The sequence below is a fragment of the Kogia breviceps genome, chromosome 11, assembly GCF_026419965.1.
Source record: "Kogia breviceps isolate mKogBre1 chromosome 11, mKogBre1 haplotype 1, whole genome shotgun sequence".
Classification (NCBI taxonomy): Eukaryota; Metazoa; Chordata; class Mammalia; order Artiodactyla; family Physeteridae; genus Kogia; species Kogia breviceps.
In genome coordinates, this window is record NC_081320.1 from 5,411,251 (window position 1) to 5,432,063 (window position 20,813).

The 20,813-nt window shown below is 50.5% G+C and overlaps 1 protein-coding gene across 49 annotated transcripts in view; it reads right to left on the bottom strand.

Annotated features, from left to right (window-relative positions):
* MAP4K4 (mitogen-activated protein kinase kinase kinase kinase 4) overlaps nt 1–20,813 on the bottom strand; it is a 173,801-nt gene that overhangs the window by 15,881 nt on the left and 137,107 nt on the right. For 5 of the 49 annotated variants that reach the window (XM_059079433.2, XM_059079429.2, XM_067007056.1 and 2 more), the window contains 13 exons: nt 20,056–20,217; nt 17,164–17,250; nt 16,445–16,639; nt 15,459–15,620; nt 12,957–13,190; nt 11,898–12,004; nt 10,362–10,513; nt 9,391–9,488; nt 7,350–7,525; nt 6,843–6,963; nt 5,609–5,800; nt 3,432–3,549; nt 2,947–3,117 (listed from right to left, as the gene is read on the bottom strand). In XM_059079433.2, coding sequence (XP_058935416.1) covers nt 2,947–3,117; nt 3,432–3,549; nt 5,609–5,800; nt 6,843–6,963; nt 7,350–7,525; nt 9,391–9,488; nt 10,362–10,513; nt 11,898–12,004; nt 12,957–13,190; nt 15,459–15,620; nt 16,445–16,639; nt 17,164–17,250; nt 20,056–20,217 — 1,975 coding nt within the window. The remainder of the gene's footprint in view (nt 1–2,946; nt 3,118–3,431; nt 3,550–5,608; nt 5,801–6,842; nt 6,964–7,349; nt 7,526–9,390; nt 9,489–10,361; nt 10,514–11,897; nt 12,005–12,956; nt 13,191–15,458; nt 15,621–16,444; nt 16,640–17,163; nt 17,251–20,055; nt 20,218–20,813) is intronic. The other 44 variants (XM_067007080.1, XM_059079437.2, XM_067007061.1 and 41 more) reach the window with 18 other exon arrangements.

Below are 20,813 nucleotides of genomic sequence, written 5' to 3' on the forward strand. Positions count from 1 at the left end.
CATGCCTATTTGGTATTGAGTGGGGGAACCCTAGCACCAGGAGGACAGCATCTACCCAAGGAAACCTTGTGAGGAAACCAGAAACACCTTTGGGGTCCTGGGGGACAGCGGGGGACCTGGCATTTACACATGTACTCACATCACCGCTACTTTAGCAACTAAGAGTGCCAGGCATGCATGGCTGTGGTTCCCGATACGCTGAAGCGCTGTACGCTGCAGGCTAAACTGCTGTCCAACTTTAGCTGACAGCCAAGGAGTTCACTCCAGTTCATACACTATTTCACCATTTTCCTGGTCGACCTTCCATACTGGGAAGCTAAAAAAAACCTACGTCAACTACCCAAATGTGTACTAACTACACCAAATACGACGAGCACTGTGAAATCTATTATTTGTGGGTTCCCAAAACAAACACCATTCAAACCTCCATCAAGAGTTTATAGCAAGAAAGAATAAAGATTCAAAAGAGCTGAAAAAAGTCTTCATATACACAAAAATTGTAGCTATTTTAGCACTTACCATATTTTCCAATTCTCCAGTATGTATTTCCAAGAACTGTGTCATTTTGTAAAATACTGAGTGCTAGCAGTCAAAAGAATAGACAGTCCCTGGAAAAGAGCAACCCTGGAAACTATGGGCCTATGAAAAACACTGTGGCATGCTGCACCGATTTCTTTTATAAATGTACTTTTTTTTAGCCTTACAATTGTTAGTTATAATTAAACTTTCTAATGCTAATTGTTCAAAGGTAAGCAGGGCTAGGAATTGCAATCGTATCCCCAGGAATCTGGTGCAGGGTGATGGAAGAAATGGCTAAGAGCTCTGTAACGTGTGATTTAAAATCTCCCTTCAATGCTACGATGAATTACACTGCAGTCAAAGCAGCAAAGTAAGTGCACAGAATTCTTCATGATCATAAGAATGGAAACTATCACATCCAAAAGATGTGTTAAAATAATTCTGGCTATAAATAAGGAGAAATTGCCTTACTAAAAAATTAAATAAATATGCAGTAATTTAACAAAACAAAAGTCAGTTCAGTACCATGAAGGATGCTCACTGCAAGCATTTTCTAGGAAGGTACACAAAAAACTAACCTAACGGGTGTCAGCAAAACACAAATGCGTCACTTTCACCATTTCAAGAGCACTGCAGCCTCCTCTGAACCTCCTCCTCCTGTCAGGCTACAGCTCTCCTAGTACACGCTTTAACTTTTCTGGGTCTATGTCTTTGAGAGACTCATTTTTAACTTCACTTAAAAGGTAACTCATGACAGCTAGCCCAAGCAGTTTAAGGAAATCCACCAGTGATGTGACCCAGACATGGGGCAACTCAAACACACTCGGATATAGAAGTCACCTATTTTAAGTCACCTCCCTCTCTCTTAACATGATGAAACACACAGAGTTCTACTGCATTTTAAGAGACACAGGCTTGAGAGAGTCACCTATCTTTCTCAGAGGTAGTGAAGAAGTTAATTAGGAAAAAGAAGGATTTTAGTTTGAAAAAAAAAAAAAAAAAACCAGATAATGGCACACAGAATGGGGCCCAGCACTTCACAGGACTATAAATTAAGTGTGACACTGCTGCCAAGGGCAAATGTTTGGAAAGGACTAACATATTTAACATTACTTCTACACTGAACATATGTAATCATTCTGATGATATGAACACCCCCAAGAAGGCTTTTGATATGAAGAGAACTGTGCCTGCAATGGGCAGAGATGGCTCTTCCAAAGCCCTCGGGGGAGCGGGGGTAGGGGCTCGCGGAAGGGGCAAGGGAAGCCAGGACAGACCAAGGCCCAGAAGGCGGATGAGGAGGACAGTCCATCAAGTTACCGGCCCTTCCGGAACCACAGGAGGGAGGACCATCTCGAGGTTCAGCAGGTGAACCCCAAGGCCCTCATGGCTTCTTCCATCGCTCTGGGCCAGGCGATGGGCCAGGAGTGAGAAGAGCTGATGGGGTCACAGGGGAAAGGCAGAGCCATCGTGGACACGCCAGGAGAGCCCTTGAGAGGACGTGCTGTGTCCTCACGCGTTTACACGGCAACGTCCAAGGAGCAGGAAACTTTACTGAATACAGCGGCAGGGCTCCTCCCCGTTTCAAACAGCCCATGGCAGGATTCAGGGAGTATCAACAGGCGTGGCACTGGAAGGCGCGGTCAAGGCAAGAGCCGGCGCACCTGCGGGGCTCGGGGAGGCGGTGGACGGGGGTGACAGCCAGGAGGCGGCAGAGCTGCGTGCGCCGCAAACTCGGAGAACCCCTCTCACGGGGTCCACGCAAGCCTGCGTGGTGAGGTGGCTCACGGCCCCTCCCGCAGACTCTCGGCCCAGGCAGACTGCTTCTAAGAGCTCCACTCAGATGTTAGGCCCAAGTCACAAAGAGCAAGGGAAAAATGATAAACTGAAAACATTTAAAGATAAGCAAATTCGACAGATTTCTTCATTCTCCCTATAAATATGGGCCAAATCAAATGTCTTTCTCATTTTTTCCCTTTTCTTTTTTTTTTCTTTTGTGGTACGCGGGCCCCTCACCATCGTGGCCTCTCCCGTTGCGGAGCACAGGCTCTGGACGCACAGGCTCAGCGGCCATGGCTCACGGGCCCAGCCGCTCCGCGGCACGCGGGACCCTCCCGGACCGGGGCACGAACCCGCGTCCCCCGCATCGGCAGGCGGACTCCCAACCGCTGCGCCCCCAGGGAAGCCCCCTTTTCTTCTTTATATGAAGCAACGGAGATGAGTCAGTCTTTGCAACACCCGACGGCTGAAGCAAGGGCAGGCCTGTGTGTGTCCCTGCAGGAAGCCTGCGGGCGACGGGGACGGACGTCAAGAGTCTTCCATCTCACCCGCCAACGACACCTCCAAAAACACCTGCACTACCTATAAACGACCGGTCCATCCTTGAGACTAAAAGCGAAAGGGTCAGAGTCACAGTGAGATACCTACCCCACAAGGCAGCGCACAGAATCTCGGAGTTAAACCTCTTCTTGTATTTGCGAATCTCCGGGGTGTCACTCTGTGGCCTAGTGTTGGTGGGATTCACATTGACCACAGAGCCCTTCCGGGTAGGATCTTGCCTTATGGCCTCCGATCTCATTCCATCACAGGAAAATCCCACTGAAACACAGGACACTGGAATTATTTTGTGTCTCCACGAGCACTGGGCCTGCTCCCTTCCCCGCTACGCCTCAAGCCGCTATTCATGTCACAACCAACTCTTTGCCTAGGAAGAGAAGTCTGTAAGGAATGTACATGGAGAAGGGAAACTGACTCTGCAGCTCATGGCAAATAAGGCAGTGCAAGCGGGCTGGGCATCCGGTCCGAGGTCTGCGCCCGCCAGCCACCAGCATGCGTGCCCGAGCCACCAGAAAGAGCAGCGCAAAGTGCCCGAGCCCACTCGTCAGCTGCTTTCTTGTTGCTGCTTTACTTACCCACAGAAGTCACTGTTGTCCCACTAGATGGAGAAATCTGTAGTAATCTGGGGTCTATAAAAGGTGTAAAGGAGGAGGAAGATTTGTGTTTCTGGAGTGTGCTACTAGCGGACTGAGTCTGCAATGTAAATTCAGGCGTATTAATACAATGACAGTAAAGGAACAAACATAAAACACTTCAATCCACCTCTACAATGCACTGCTTCCCAAGACAAAAAGCCCTATCCCCCCGCTTCCTCCCCCAAAATGCTCCGGAGGTGCTTCTGCATGTGTACTCCACACCCCCCAATACAGGCTGTTTAACCGGGAGCCGAAGAGAGCAGCTACTCCTCTTTTCAGAAGTATCGCTCCTCTAAGACGAACACGCAAGCTACCAGCAAAAGCTATACTTCACGCTCCTCCGGTTTTTAATAAATAATTATAATGAAAACTCCTAAAGGCAGTTTGAAATGTCTTGATCTCAATTCATCAATTTTTGAATTTACTCTCCTGCCCCCCAAAAAGTCCAATGAATCTATGTTGGAACACCGGCAAATCTTAATTGTATACCCTTTCTTTTAAAATGAGCCTCTTGCCAGAAAGCTACAGAAGCTTTGGCCACCGTCACTTTAGGTGTGCCCTCATAAGATCCGGATCAAACAGGGGCTCATTAGTGAAAGGTGCAAATACAGAGTAAGGCATATCCTTTTGCTCTTTTAGGAATAGGAGTGTTTTGGTTAATAATGTAACTTAAGACAGAAAAAAAACAGCACAAAGAAAGTGAAACAAATTGTTAAGTGGAAATGTAATGACAATTAAAAACAAAACAAACAGAAAAATAAACTTGCCAGTTTAGTGCGTTAAGGGTTATTGTAAATACTACACATTAGAGCAAAATGGAGCCAAGTGTAAATATAAGGGACGTAAGTGTAGGTGGAATATATAAACGGAGGGAAAAAAACCATGTCTGACCACGTGCTTTTGCCCTGTACCGTTTCGCTCCCCTGGGCAGCTGAACCCACAAGTCCTGCAGCCCACCCCCTCCTCAGCTCTCCCCTCCCACCTGACACGACTGCCTGCTGGCAGGCTTCCCGCCCAGGCCCACGAACTGGGGCCCATCCAGCCGGTGGCGGCCAATCTGATGCCGGGCCCGCCTCGGCAGTCGACCTGCCCCTGGCTCCTCAAGGGGAGAGGATTATTCTGATTCTTTCTAACGAGGGAACCAAAAGAGGAGCAGGTGGGCAGGCCGGCAGTTCAATGCTTACATTGACAAGATTGGCTGAAGCTAGGTGCCACCTGCAACCTCCTTCAACTGTTAGACAAAAGCATTTAAACCAAACCTCCCACGAAAACAATCACTTGCTTAACTAAGGACAGGGTGCCCACGGTGGACAGTCCCTGCGCTTGGGGCATAACCCTGTTCCGAAGAGCAAGAATCACTCAACCGGCACCCAGACTGAGAGCACACAGCCACGCCTTCCAACAAGCACACAGGATTTCCCGTTCAAAATTTGAAATTAAAAGCACGCTGTTCTTTGCCCTTCTTGTTTAACATCCTAATGTTCTAGGTTTCCCCCAAAAGCAATTTGGCCTCTTAAACTCTGAGTGCTTGTAAATTTCGAGGCGAGAAATCCTTTCAACAAGGTTGGCAAAAATAAATAAGAGTGAGTGAGTAACCAACCAACAACGCTCCCCCCTCCCCCCCACAACAAACAAAAAAGATCCAGCCCTTTTGGAAGGAGGTTCCTGTACAGAGCAACACATTTACCCCGATGAGGCCAAGTCTGCTTAACCAAATGTTTGTATATTTGATTTACTGGATAAAAAGAATGAAAAAGGCAGATTCCACAAATGACCACCAGAATTTCATGCCAAATACATAATGCATCTGAGAACACAGCAATCGTTTCAGACTTTTTTTTGAAAAATAAACTGAATGAGGAAAGCCATGCAACTACACTTATCTAGAGAAAAGTAAACAGTGAACGGGCAAGTTTGGGGGGAAATTGCTCCAGGGGTTAAGGGGTTTGTATGCAGATCTGAAACTTGTTACTGGGGGGGCGGGGAAGAGAAGGGGAGGTGACAGAAGAAGGCGGGCGGGGAGGGGAGGTGAGGGTGTGGGAAGGGCTCTGCAAACTAGCTCCTAGGCAGTGCTGGTCTAACCCTGGGAGAGCAGCCAGCTGTGGTGCGAGACATACCTCATTAGTAGTGAGCTTGTCCTGGGGTGTCTGTGGGGACATGGTGGGTGTCGGCTGGCTGGAGGATGGGGAGGAGGAGGTGGAGGAAGTGGAGGAGGAATGGCTTTGCTGTAAGAGATCTGGCAAGAGGTGAATGCGGCCGGCAAAGCCATTGCTCTCATGATGGCTGGCGCGCTTTTGGTCAATTGCACTCTGCAGAGAAAACAGGCACACTGGTCTCGCTCGCGCGCCGCTAACGGTGCCGAAGACCCTACTGATACCTGACCGCTGGCGGCGCTCTGTGACTCGCAACTCTGTTACGTCATCAGGGGACGACTGGAGGAAATCGGCCTGAGCTGCTCACGCTTCCTCGCCAAATGCCGAGGCTGAGCCAACAGAATTCACAGCACCTCATCTGGTGACCGCAGAACCCAAACAGCGGGTGTTTAATCTGGCTTATCTGCCACATGAGCTGCTGTTGCCAAAACCACTGGCTTTTCTCTCTCCTTTTTAAATCTCTCTAAAGCTCTAGAAAGTACCCGTCACATCTTTGAATCCCGGTCTTGTCCGGACCAGGCCCTTCCCGCTTTCCATACGAATGCACTGCCAGAGCATGAAACACACTCAGGGAAAAGTCCGAAGTGCTACACAGGTGCCCTGCTCCACTTAAATGAGAAGCACATCCCTTTCTTCCATCTGAGCTAAGAAATGAACAGACCGTTGTAAAACTTGGTAATCCAAACGGAGCACACCTGGGTGGCACACGATCAATATTCAAGGAGGGAGGAGCCTAACGCCCGGAGCACAGAAGAGAGGCCCCCCCCTGCTCCGGCTCCCGGCCCCGGGCAGCTCCTGCCTGCCTGCCTGCCTGCCTTGCCGGCTCCCGCCGCAGACCCCCAGCCTCGGAGCCGAGAGCTCCGCGCAGACCCCCGTTGCCCGGCTGCAGACCCGCTGCGGGCCGCGGCGTGCCCCCTGCGGCTTCTCTGCGCTCAGACGCAGACCGTGGGGCTCGCGGGCTGCTGGGATGAGGGCTGCCGCGTGACATGCAGGCGAGCGGGGCGGGGGTGGGGGTGGGGGGGGCTGCTGGCCACCTCGGGGGCATGCAGCACACGAGCTACCCGCCGGGTTACCCTCCGGGTCTCTTGTTAGGTGAGAACAGACGATGATGTAGAAACAGCATGAGTGAGTGAATGAGCAAGTGGGTTAATGACTACAGGAGAAGCTAGCCTCCAACGAGGAGACAGGACGCGGGTACCTGGCGGACGATCAGGGTGCCCTCCTTGGACGGGGTCATGGCTGGGTCACTCTCCACGTCGTCGTGGACGATCATGGTTTTCACGGACTCCGTTTCACCGTTGCTCAAGTTCAGAGATGACCTATTGAGACAAAATCCAGACGTGAAGGGCCAGAACCCACGGGCCGAGGATACACCGTTTAGATTTTTCAACTTCTCGGAGTCCTAAGATGAGATCGGGCTACAGGTATAAAGTTTCCTCAAGGAAAATAAACTGCAGTTTCCCTTTTCTCACAGCCCCAAGTGAAGAGGAAGAAATGAAACACACGGAGTACTGGAAGAGGCCCTGACATGCACACACACCAGCGAAGAGAAGGGGGAAAACAGAGAGGCCGTCGGCAGCTGCCTCCACGACAGGGAAACGTTACACGTCCACAGGGTCAGAGGACAGCTTTACGACAACCGGTCCCAAGTGGAAAGAAGGCCCAGTGGGGACACTCATCCTCCCTAAAGTAGGGTGGGACTGACGCGGCTCTGGCGTCCTCCGGCCCCGAGGTGGGCTCCTCGGGCCCCTCCTGCTCCACGTCGTCGTCCTCCTCGTCCGTCGTGCCGGACTCCTCACTGGACGAGGAGTAGTCTGTCACCTTGTGCGGCGGCCGCACGTCTTCCGCCGCTCGGAGCTCTCTGGCCAGGGCCGTGAGGTCCTAGTGCAGGAGACAGAAAAGAGGGTCAGGCGGGAGAGCGACGGGGAAACAGCACGGGGCCGAGCGCTTCATTCTCACTATCCATCCAACGGCCACACCAGCTCTGCCCAACTGTCTTGTAGGGTGTTTACCGGTATCGTGGAGGGGAGCTCTCAAAGCTTTCGACAGAAAAGACGAGACCAAGAAAAGCCAAAAAGATAAAACAAAAATAGAAAACAAAAAATAGAAAAGATTTTTTTTTTAAAGTCCAAGGTGTCGTACACAGTTCAAACCTCAGAGCAGTAAAAAAAAAAAACAAGAGCCGAGAGCATTCTTCTCCGGCTATAAAATTCTGGGTCAACAGATGTGTGCAGACAGCCCTTTGGCAGTGTGTTATAAAGACGCCCGCCCCTGCAACGAAGTCTTCTTTTGAGGAGATTTTGCAGAAAGCAAGAGTTAAGTTAAACAGGGGTGATTTAAAGTGCTTATTTGGTTGAGGTTTCCTCACTCCAACTTTTATTTTTAAAAATTTCCAATTGGCAGAAAAATGAGAGTGAAGTGAGCGCAGGGTGCGGGCTCACGTCTGGCTTAACGGAGCGTCAGCAGCTTGCCCCGCGCGTGAGCAAAGTTCCCCAGGTGGGCCGTGAGAGAGCGCGGCAGTGCGTCTGGCCGTGGGGAGGCGGCCGCCACGCACACGCCCGCCCGCCGGAGGGAGGAGCGGCCCAGGGTACACGCTGCCGTTCGCGAGGGCTTCACTTCCCTTTCCTCTTCTATATGCAGACACTGTAAGACCCAATCAACTATCCAAATATAACTTCCAAGCTTGATTATGATCTCTATTCTACATTTTCATACAGAAGTTCAACATATGCATCTTTCCGCTTAAAATTTTTACTGAAAAAGTAATGACTTTTTGGAAGGCAGGCTATGTGGCCACTCTTCCTTCTCCTTCTGGCGGTCTCTTCTTCTCACCAGTTAAGAGCACACACACTTCTCTCCTCTGAGCCTGAGCCTCTGAGACAAGTGAGCCAGGACTGGCCTTGAGTCCTGCCCGCGACTTCACGAGAACAGCTGCGGCTTTTTGTTAAAGTGACTTTAAAGAGCCGTATTTAATAATGAGAATGAATGCATGCGGCAAATTTGGGGTGTTAAAACACATGAAGCAAAAATTTAGGGTTTCTAGTTCTAGAAAAGAGCAAGTTGAGGAAGGAAGAGGCGTGTCGGTCGAATACAGGCTAAAGTTAGAATGCTGCTCCGACGCTGAACTGTTCAGACGGGGCTTACCACTTCGCCCTTCGGCCAGCGGGGTCCCATCGAGCCAGAGAAGCCATCGGTGAGGAGGAACACACAGCACAGGAAGCAGGGAGGAAAGAAGGGGGGAGGGGGGCACAGAAATCAGTGCAAGCGGGAGACAAAACCCCAGCAGGCTCAAACCCCCAGTTTGAGTCACAGGCTCAAGCGCCCAGTGACGGGGCAGCTACTGCATCGAGGACTAAGGAGAAGAGAAAGCAGCCACGCTGCCACCCCACGTACCAAAGGGCAGAATTTAAACCATGGGAGAGTTTTTAAGAAGGTGGTGGAAAAACATCTCTTCCAAAAGCCAGTATTTTAGATGCCCACTCATCAAGAGCATGTGAAGGTTGATGCCAAGCAAAGAGACAGAAGGCTTTTCTTTCTTTTGTATTTTTTAAATGACTAAGGATGGCGGGGGGCGGTGGGGGTGGTGGGCAGCGGCACAAGTGGGCCCAGGTTTACAGCCTTCCTTATAACCCCTCAAACCCGCGAGACCCCACGGGGAGGCCTGCAGGCCGCGCAAGGAGAAGGCTTTAACGGAAAGATCTCACTCGAGTTTAAAATGAGTAACGTGGATTTTGTGCGATTCTTACAGCGGGCTTGAGAGGTCTAAAAACTTCCTTTTTATCTTCAGGCTTTTTTGCTGCATTTTCAAGGCGCTGAGATGGCGAGCCCTCAGATTTGGATGATGCTGTGAAGTTCAGAGACAAGAAAGGCCGAGTCACGTAAACATCTGAGCGTGGGCCACGAAGCCACCCAGCCCGCCTGGCCCCCGCCCTCTCCCCTCATTAGCCTTGCTCACAGCAAGGTCTCCACGCGCTGCTCTGAACCCCGGGGTCTGTGACTCCTTCCCGGGAACCCTCGACTGTCACACTGCATTAACAAGCGTTCACAGCTCCTTGTTACGTTACATCAGTAACACAGCAGAGGGAATTTCCACTCATCTACTCTTATGAGTGGGTTCAAATCTCAGCTTGGATATTTAGCTAATCACCTTGGACGAGTTGCGTAAACTCACTAAACTGCAGTTACTTGAATCTGTAAAGTGGAGACAGTATATATCCCTCTCCTGGGGTGACTGTAAGGATTAAATGAGACAATGCATGGACAGTGCTCAGCGTGTGTAAGCTCTCAAAACCTCTCTCTTTACTATTAAAATTATGACGACTATTATTAGTGTCACTGAAACACTGTTTTGTATTCGTAATATGCAGTTGTGAAAAATCACAGGTCTTTTCCATGACTGAAAAGGATTTCCAAACTACAGTCAACCCTCGAACAACACGGGCTGGGATTTCGAAGGTCCACTGACGTGTGGACTTTTTTCAACCGTAAATAATTCCGTACTACAGGAGCCACAGCCAGTTGGATCCGTGGGCGTGTAACCAGGGACACAGAGGAACCAGGGGTACGGAGGGTCGACTACAGATGAGGATTTTCAACTGGTGGCGGGGGTGTGTGTGAGGGGGTAATCCCTAACCCCTGGGTGTTCAAGGGTCAACTGTACTGACTGGAGCCCGGTACGGTGAACAGGCACAGGGAAGAGGAAAGGCAGGCGCCCTACATCTCACTCTGAAGCGCTCCCCGGAGCCGCTCTGAGAGCCAGGGTGGGAGCCGGGCTGGGATCCCGAGTTGCTGGACCCCGAGGAGCTGCCACTGCCGGGCCTGGGCACCAGCTTCTCCACTCTCTCCCACAGCAGCCTGGGCTCGATGCTGCTGTTGGAGAAGACAGCGAGAACAGCTAATGCATCATCTATCCCAAGACGCAGGGTCAAATCATAAACATGCGCACCGCGTCATTCTAACGCGGCGATAATGAGAAAATCAGCCTACCAACAGCATTGAACGTGAAATTCACCGAAAGTCACAGTGGCCTTATTCATTGGTTTTATTCTCAGATATCTTAACAAACCCCAAATGCTAAAAGATGTTCTACCATTAGCAGACAAATCTTCTCTGGGTGTGAGAGGAAACGCTACTGTTTGGTCTAGAAGTGTCACGAGTTCTGTCTCAGCTACAAACTCAGTTTCTTACTGTGAAAAATTCCACGTACATAATTACACACAAAATCCAATTACACACAAATTCCCAGTACCGACCACCACCCCTCACGGCTCTCAAGAGCCGACACCTATGCAGTACACTCATTCTTTCGTGCTCTGGGCTGGAAATGTGACCGCCCCGCACACGGGCCACGGCGTATCCCTGCCGTGGACACACCCCAGCGTGAGTTTTCTAGGTAAGAATTAACTCACGGACTCGGGCACAGGAGAACCCCGCAGCCCACCCTGACCGCTGAAGGCTCAGAAAGCTCTGTCTCTGCAGCTTCCGGGCTGTCACCCATTCCACTTCCTCATGTTATACCGAGACACCAAGTACAGAGAGAGGTTCAGTGACGGTCAGAGTACTAAACACTCAAGACGACCTTTTCTTCCCCTAAAACGGGGCTTGCTGGTCGACGGAACTGAGATGGTGACAATACTCTACAGCTGAGAACACGGTCGCCACCAGCTACATGAGGTTATGGAGCACCTGAAGTGTGGCTAGTGCAGCTAAGGTAATTAAGTTTTAATTTTATGTAATTTAAATGAACGTCAATTCAAATTTAAGTAGCCTCATGTGGCTACTAGCTACCATAGAGAACACTGAACGGCTCTAGAACCTGAAAATACTTTGTGGTTATTAATTCACGAGTGTATTGCCAACTCGGAGTCAACCACTCTCTTTCTTCCGTAGCCTGTGTGTGATTTCCGTACACTCCCAGAGCCCCCAAACACCCTTTGGATAGCAAGCCCTCTCGGGTTACAGCTCCCTTAGAAGCCCCCCCCCGACCCCCGCCGTTCCCTCCTGTTACTCTCGCAGGGGCACGTAGTTTTCACCTTAAAACGGCTGCAATGCACAGTCGGATTTAATCTCTCTTTTCACCATAGATCAATTTGATGTCATTCATGTGAATGGACTTCACGGCATTGTCTTTATAAACGGATCACCTCTTTGCCCCAGAACTTCCACGTTCACGAGCATTCTTACGCAAGCAGACGGTATAAGACTGCAGGACCCCGTGTAGGCAATCTGTCCCTAAGCTTCGCTCTTCTCTTACCTGGTGGAGTTTCTCTGACCTGCTTGGCTATTTTGCTGCCCACTGCCCTGCAGCGGGGAATCCCGACGGGACAGGACGGGGGACCGGGACGTCGTTCTCACAGGAACCTTTGGGTACAAAACACAGCAATTAAATTACTGCAAACGTGAGGAGGGGAAGAAAAGACTACTCCCTACCAAACATGTCTCTAAGGCAGTCCTAGTTACCTTAGCCTTGCTATCACCGGCCTACACCCAATCCCTGACCCTTCTCTGCCCTCCAGCGATACAACAGAAGAGTAGCCCAAGCCGTCAAAGGCACCGGGACCACCTTTCCATGCTCCTAACCACATTTAAATGATGTTGGCACTGAAGCTTGGTGGCAGGGCACGTACAAAGCATCTTACTGAGATAATGTGAGAATCGGGAAAACAAGCTCCAAGAAACCAAACAGTGGCCTACAAACGGATCAGCAAGAAACAAAGAATGCAGGAAGCAAGAAAATACTCAGAGGAGGCAAATTCCAAGTGGAGAAAAAATAAAATGTGCCTTTTTTGTTTAATTTCAGCATTAAGTAATTACCAAACCAAACATTTTAAAAACATGAAATTAAAAAAAAAAAAATCACCCAAACAAAAACGGAAACCCCTCAGTTAAAAAATATCATTTTTTGAAACATTTATGTTAATTCTTTTCCCTTACAATACCTTTTCTGAAAATTTGGATATTAATTAATGGTGCGAAGTAATTGATAGCTTTTGTATAAACTTAACACGACAGCTGCTAAAAACAAATTTTGATTCGGTCTGTTCTAGAAGCACAACCCTTTATAGATGTACTCTTAAATTACTTTGGTACCTTGTGCTTAAGTACAGAGTCAGCGACAGCAATGCGAAGGTAACTTGGCCGATGGCTAAACCTAACTGCCTCACTATGGACTTTTCTCCCCACCGTCAAACGTTCCTCTGCCACTGCCCCTTAATTCTGGTGACGCCACCACACCCTTAATTGAAATAAATAATTTTTTAAAAAAAATAACGAAAAGGAAAAAGAAGCACACATCTGTCTTCCTGCTTCTTACCCTTGGAGGCACCTCGTCACTGTCTGATCTAGACCAAGCCTTTTGGGCGGGGTCGGGTACCTCCGACTTAGAGTCAGAACTCTGACTTAGCACCTCACTGCGGGAAGGTGGACATGGGTCCTGAGAGCGAAGATGGTGGTGTGCAAATTTGGGAGGAGAAGGGTCACTGAAGGAATGGGATCGCGAGACAGGGGAAACACTGTTCTTGAGAGATGCCAGGTGGGACCACTGTACCTTACGAGAAAACAAAACACAAAACATTCAATGCGTTCTGCAGAAAACGCTTTTCTGGTCAATACCAAATCCAAAGCGGGAGCCGGGGCAACGCACAGGAGGCGGCTCAGGACTAGGTCAGCCAAGCAGTACAACAGTTATGCTCTAAGTGGAGAGGTGGTCTGGGGAGCACAATATGTAGAAAAGAACAAATGTACATTTAGAAGGAAAACTCTTAATATCCAGACAAATGTTAGAGAGCAGTCAACGTGAAGATTAAAAAAAAAAACAAAAAAAAGCCTCACAGCGCTGCCGTCTGAGGGGCAACATGCGGCGTGCAGTTCGGCGTCAAGGCAGCGCGGACAGGCAGCGAGGGAGGAAGCGCGGGACTGGGATCGCCGCTCGTGCAGACCTCTCTACCCACCCTCCCGTCACCCGGCAGGGCGAGGCGTCTGACCAGGTAACAACAGAGCCCCGTGTTTACTGTGCAAACACCAACCCCGCATGTTTTGACAGATGATAAGAGTGTAACTTAAAAACAGCCAGCTTTTCAAGTACACCACCGATTTTCCTTCTTTCTTGTCCCGAGTCTTAAAACACTCCAACCCCACAGAACTCCACATATCTTTGTACTAGTTAGAAAAACAAAGAACTTTGATTTCTTTGTGTCCTATGCAGCACTAGGATTCCCCCTAAATGGACTGCTGAGGGGGATGTATTCCTGCTACTTGACAACTGAAGAAATAAGACAATTCCTTGGCAACTGAGTTCGTCTGGTCACTTCTAAACTGGAAAAGCAATCTCTGAAACAATCTGCATTTTCTTGAGATTACACTTTTTGTTTTAAAATAACTGTTCAATGTTGAAATTTACATAATTCTAGCTATATATCTATTACATCATCACATTTAATAAAAACAGGAAATACCGTATCAGGATTGGCCCAACCTTGCCAAGCGTTGAGATCCAGAATGAGTTCCGAAAGAATGTTTTCTTAAGTACAGCTTTTGGCCAAAAGCAACTTTAGGTAGAAAAGGGACTCTTTTTCCTGGCCTTACGTTAATTAATCAGCAGTATAAAAAGCAGTCTACATAATTCACGAACTCCTATTTTCTAAAACTCTTAGTGGCCACGTAAAGATTTCCTATTTACGGTAAGTATAACGTTCAGCAAACCTATTCTCCTAGTCCCCATTCCCCTTCATCCTGTCCCGCTTTCTTCTGCATCCTTCTTCTTTCCATTCCTCACTCTCTGGAGTCGCCCACTGGCTTGTGCGTCAGCTCTTCTGTGAACCAAGACGCTGCTGGTCTCACGTCAACACCAACCTCCCAACACCCGCCCCGCCGAGCTTAATCCTGGGTCTTCTTTTTACTGTAAAACTGCTCCATACCAAGGATCTTTATTGTAAAGTGCGTTCAAGTCCTCATCTGGGTTTGTGTGAACGCCACCGCTACCTCTACCGTCCCCCAACACATGCAAACATCAGTGGCAGGTAAACTCGGGCTCAAGGACTTGTGCCCAGGACTCCAGATGACACTGCTGCAGGGAGCAAAATGCCTGAAAGTCAATGATTTTCAGCAAGAGTGGGAACCAGCGTCTTAAGGCTCTCTGAGATCTCTGACGTGCGTCATCTCCGCCGTCTGCTTTCTCCGCCAGACAGCACGGAGGTCCCCGACCTGGGCGAGGCCCAATGCTGAGGCCGCCCCAGTGGCCTCTATCCCGACCTACTTCAGGAAAACCCACACCCAACCCGCCGGGCCGTAACCTTTTTTGGATGATGAACCTTTTGAGAATCTGATAAAAGGCCCCTTTCCCAAAAATATATGTACATTTGGACAAATCAAAAAAATTCTACGTGGAATTTCAGGGCCACCCACTCGTAAAAACTGGCTGGGAGCCAAGGACCCCAGGTTAAGAAAAAGTCTCCCTCTATGTACTTATGACACGAACTTTCTAAAAACTAAACTGAAAAGTCTTTGTATTTGAGTAAGGAGGCACTTGTTTACGAACATCTGAGTCAGGGAAGGCAAAAAGTCAGGCAGAAAGAAGAGATCACTGAATCCAGATATTCTTGATAAGCACAGCAACAGTCTTTAAAAAGAAAATCCTGTTTTGCCCTCTGTCAACTGAGGCTACGTCCTCTTCCGTCTACACCCCTCTGCTAATCTCTTCTCTCTCTAAATGCGGTAACGAGCCAAGCTGAGCAGTTCAAGCAGGCTGGCGCTCAGCGAGCCTCTGTGTGCGTCTCCTTGACCCACAGCCAACTGGCCGTTCGACTGGCCGCTCTACCTGTGGCTCGGCTGGTCTCTGCAGGGCAGGGTGCACAGACTCGGAGTTGCCACTGGAAAAAGACTCTGATCTGGAAGGCACTGGCGGCTCCGATACTCTGCCTGTCTGCTTAGACTGGGCTTCAGGGGAGCTGTGGTTAGTTTTCCTAAATCTATCTTCCACCTGCGTCAGAGAATTAGAAGACATAACTCCGGGTTAGTAGAAAAAAGCAGAGATACCGAGGAAAGCCTGAAAGTGGAAGGAGTCTACAAAGAAATCTTCTGTTTTCTTCAACCACAGGAAAAGAGAGGAGGCATATACCACTGGACTAGGATCTGATGCAGAATACGGAATACTCATGAAGATAAAAATTTAGAGAGGCAGGCTTTAAAATCTCCCCCGGCCAGAAGCCTAGGATTGCACGTGAAGATAAACTAGGAAAAGAATTAATCTGTCGCAACCAACTATACCCACGGATTAAAAGAGCGTCACCAGGAATCTAACACACGTTTCATTCCACGAAAAATAAAGGCACTGCAGAACAAGCAGGACACTTGCTCCCGCCTGAACGTGCCGTGTGAGGGCCAGCACGGCGGGAGGACGCCCCCGCCCGGGCCAGCATCCCGCACTCTGCAGCCTGCCCGGTCCACCCTGCCAGGGTCCGAGGAGCGGTCCTGCTTTGTCGCATCCTCACTGGGAAGCTCTGCGAGCCCAGACGCCCCAGCTCAGTAGCAGACCCTCATCACCAAAAAGTGATGAGGCCCCAGGCAGGCTTCATCCTCGCGGCGGTTTTGGAAAAGCAGATGACAGGCCGCCCTGCCCCTCGTTTACAGCATCAAGAAAAACGCTGCCACACAGCCTCCTCTCTTTCCGTCTCCTGGTCGGCGTCCAGGTCCCCCGAGATCCGCAGAGCTCTGAGGCGCCCCGCTGCCCTCTAGACAAAAGCTAAGCAGGGAAGAGGCCCTCCCTGCCCCCCGGGAGCGCGCACGGAACGGCGGGGGCCGTACCTCGCGGGCCCGGTCGGCGGGCTCGGGCTGGGCCTTGGGCTCGGCGCCGTGCGGGCCGGCCTTGCTCCGGTCCGGCGGCGGGGGCGGCCTCCGGGGCTCCTGCTGTAGAGACAGCAGATAGGCCTGTTCCTGCTGCAGCTGCCTCTGGAGCCGCTCTGTCTGCCGGTGCTCCTCCAGCTCCCGCCAGCGGCACTCCTGCGGGGAGAGGGACACTCAGTCCGGGGCCGGCGCCCGCCTCGCCCTGCTCACTTCTCCCCAACACGGCGTTCACTGACGCTTGTTCTGTGACACAGCCCCGTGGCCGGGACGAGAAACGGCAGGTTACCTGCGGGGCAATCTGACAGCTCGTCGCTAAGCACACTGTCGCGGGACAGAGTGAGAGAGAACCCACGGAAACGCAGGTCCCGGCGGTTTCAAAGGACACTCGGCGCACTCTAGGCACGGGTCCTACGGCACGCGCCTTGAACCGCCGGCTCTCGGCACTCTACCCTGTTCACCGCATGCCAGGTGCTGTGCAAAACCCCGTCTAGGTACCCAGCGAGAACAGTTAACTCAGCAACGGGAAATAAAGAGGGAAACAGAAGCCGCCTCGACGTGGGCCCGAAGCGGCGCGCGCCCAGGGGACGTGGCCACGGGGCCCGCCCGGCGGCCGGCCCGGCCCGGCCCTGGCCAGCGCGGGGGCCCTATAGCTGCAGGACGGGGCCGGCGCGGGGCGTTACCAGTAGCATGGCCTGCTCCTGGAGCAGCTGCTGCTGAAGGAGCTCCAGGTGCCGCTGTTCCTCTTCCAGCTGCCGTCTGATACACTCCTGCCACACAGAAAGCAGCCGGCAGTCAACGGGCCCCCGAGGAAGGCCCCAGAGCCACCTGCTGGGGCGCCCGCAACCACCCGCCCCACCGTCTCGCGCAACCCACCTAGCGACCAATGGCTAAGGTTTCCCAAGGCCTGCGAATTAGTCCCTGAGATCTAAAGAGTCTAATATAAATGATGACTGACTCAGCGATGGGTGTGTGTGTGTGTGTGTGTGTGTGTGTGTGTGTGTGTGTGTGTGTGTGTGTGTGTGAGAGAGAGAGAGAGAGAGAGAGAGAGAGAGAGAGAGAGATAAAGGGAGAGAGACAGGGAGACAGAGAAAGGGCAGACAGGCGTGAGGTGACGCGTTCTCGAGAACGATAAAGCTTTGTAACAACGAACACACACCCACAGGCCGTTCCATAAAGAGGAAAAACCCAGCCTTGAAGGTGCGTGCGTACTGATGGGCTGGAGACCTTGATCTATGACAACAGATGAGTCTCTAGCAAGCCCGTGTCAAGAATATTCTCTCCCAACTCTCAGGGTTTTGGGGAGGCTCAAGTATGAAATAGGCGTGAACATCACTTCGAAAAGTACAGACATTTTACAAATAAAAGACATGTCCCTCCTTTTCAACAGGGGAAAAGCTCACTACTCTGGAAGAGGAGTAGATTGAGGGGTCTGGGAGGAGAAATTTTAGTTTGAAATTCAGATTATTTATTTGCAGTGTCTCCCGCCAACTGAGGTGCACGCCTTAAGAGAAAAGCAGTCATACATCTGTGGGCCGAACAGGAGTTTTAAGTTATAACCACTCGCCCTGGCGGAGAGAACGCTGGGCGGGAATCATGACGAATTTCCTCAGGAACGTTTTTTCTTACAAAGCAAGTTTAGCCCCCAAACGCCAATCTGGGGTAAAGTGTATCCACAGGGCCGCTGGCACAGGCCCCCTAGTTCCAACCCAGGCTCCAGTCCCGGGCCTGGAAGCCCCGCCCCCACCCCGAGGACGGAGAGGACGCCGCCTCCCAGCTCTCCTCCCCGAGCCAGACAGAGTTGAACCACAGCTGCGAGCTCAGGTCACCGTATCGCTGGTTTTCTTTCTGCCTTCACATCGCAGGGACAACCAGACAATGACACATGTACACAAACACGCACATTCACGCAGAGACGACAGGTTCTGACAGCACGGCTGACACGGGGAGTATTCTGGAATAAAACTGGCTTTTGATGCTATTTTTATAAAAGAAGAGGTGAAGAATACTTGCTATACACAAAAGCCAATGACTCGGGCTTCCCTGGTGGCGCAGTGGTTGAGAGTCCGCCTGCCGATGCAGGGGACACGGGTTCGTGCCCCGGTCTGGGAAGATCCCACATGCCCTGGAGCAGCTGGGCCCGTGAGCCACGGCCGCTGAGCCTGCGCGTCCGGAGCCTGTGCTCCGCAACGGGAGAGGCCACAACAGTGAGAGGCCCGCACATCGCAAAAAAATAAATAAAAAATTAAAAAAAAAAAAAAAAAAAAAAAAAAAAAGCCAATGACTCCGTTAGAACACTGAAGGTTAGTATTACATTCACACCCTCTTCTCCCAATCAAGTTCAGAGCATTATCCCTCCGTGACTTCACTGTTTCAAGTTTACATGTTTTCTCCTCTTTGTAGTCCCCAAGTATAAATCAGAACATGAAAACTAAACTAAACGCACCACAGTTAACAGGCCAACAACGTCAGTAAAGTAAGAGGTCAAGAGAATCACCTAAGTTTCAACAGAAAGAGAGTATGTAGACCCAACACTGGGGAAACCCGAGGCAAAGGAGAGTAGCTGAATAATCAAATTTGGAAGCTAATACCATTGCTTACAAGCATCTTAAGTATGAACTTCATGAGAGAGTGGCAGGGACATATACACACTACCAAAAGTAAATTAGATAGCTAGTGGGAAGCAGCCGCATGGCACAGGGAGATCAGCTCGGTGCTTTGTGTCCACCTAGAGGGGTGGGATAGGGAGGGTGGGAGAGAGGGAGATGCAAGAGGGAAGAGATATGGGAACATATGTATATGTATAACTGATTCAGTTTGTTGTAAAGGAAAAACTAACACACTATTGTAAAACAATTATACTCCAATAAAGATGTTAAAAAAATTAAAAAAATTAAAAAAAAAAAAGTATGAACTTCAGCTACCATTTAAATTGGTCCCCCTTCATATATTTTTTCCTTGTTCAAAGCTCATAACAAAGAGTGATCAATTCAAAGACATGAACGGCAGAGACTATGATGGGATTCACACGGACAATGCAGACAACAAAAAGCGCAATTTCTGCTTTTGCACAGGGGGTTCAGGAATCAGACTCCTAAAGGCAACGTTACCCGACATTAAAAACACGCTGCAGGTATCACTAAAATCTGATCGCTTCTGGCTAATGTTATCAGCTGTTCTAAGTTACGTCCGTCCGTACTGAATTATATGCAAATATATCTTAAAATATTCAGTTAGTCACTGGATACTTCAAACACTTCTCACAGGAAGTGTCTCACAGTTGGTTTGAAATTTCATTAGACACATTCAGAAATCTTCCAGGCATCATATACTAGCGGAGGCCACCCTGCTGGTTTCAAGGGGTTATTCTAAAGTGTAACGGTGTCTGTATCTGTCGGTAAAGACAAGAGATTCCATGTACTGACGTGAGTATGCTTCCAGCTGTGTTTCTGCATTTTCAGACTAAAGTCCTGAGCACGTGGGCACGCGCGTGCACGCCTTTTGCCCCCAACCCCCCGACTCTGCAAAGTGGCAGGCCTCCCCGAGTCCCGGCCGGGGCGCCCTCCGAGGCTGACCTGCTCCCTCTCAACTCTCCTCTTCTCCTCCTCCGCCCGCCTCCGCTCCTCCTCTTCCTTCCGCCGCCTCTCCAGCTCCTCCAGCCGCCTCTTCTCCTCCTGTTCCCGCCTCCGCTGCTCCCGTTCCTGCTGCCTTCTGGCTTCCCGCTCTCTCCTTTGTTGCTGCGAAAGTCAAGCAATGCAACGCGGTCAGCAGACGCTCCAGCCACGGCACGGCACGCAGGATGCTCTGCTGACCAGTTACGGGGAGGGGCCAAGAGGGAGAGCTCGTGGACCCCACCTGCACCGGCCAGCGGTTTCCACACTGCCCCTTCGCTCGCGTACGCCAGCTTCCTTGTGAGTACCAGTGAGAGCTGGGTTTCATTTGAAATCAGTTATTCCCCGTTCTTTGCTGAACCACAGCAACGAGGGGACAGGGAACCCTGTATCCTTGAGTACCATTGACAGGGTTACCCCGGGCCCTTAAGTCAGAAGAAAAAGAAGAGCAATGAATACAGGAGAACAGAAATAGGGCAGAGAAAGGAGAGAACTACTTAAAAGAGGAAAACAGCAGCACACACCAGGGAGAGAAGAGGTGACACCAACGAGAGTAAGAGCCGCTATTATTATCACCATGAATGTGAAAACTGCCAAGAGCACAAGCTCACTCTGTGTCTCGCGTGGCGCTAAGTACCTGACCGTCTCCGTCTTCCTTCCACGTCCTTTACCTGATACAATTCCCGGGACTCACCTAGGAAGCACTTCACTCCTGCTCCACA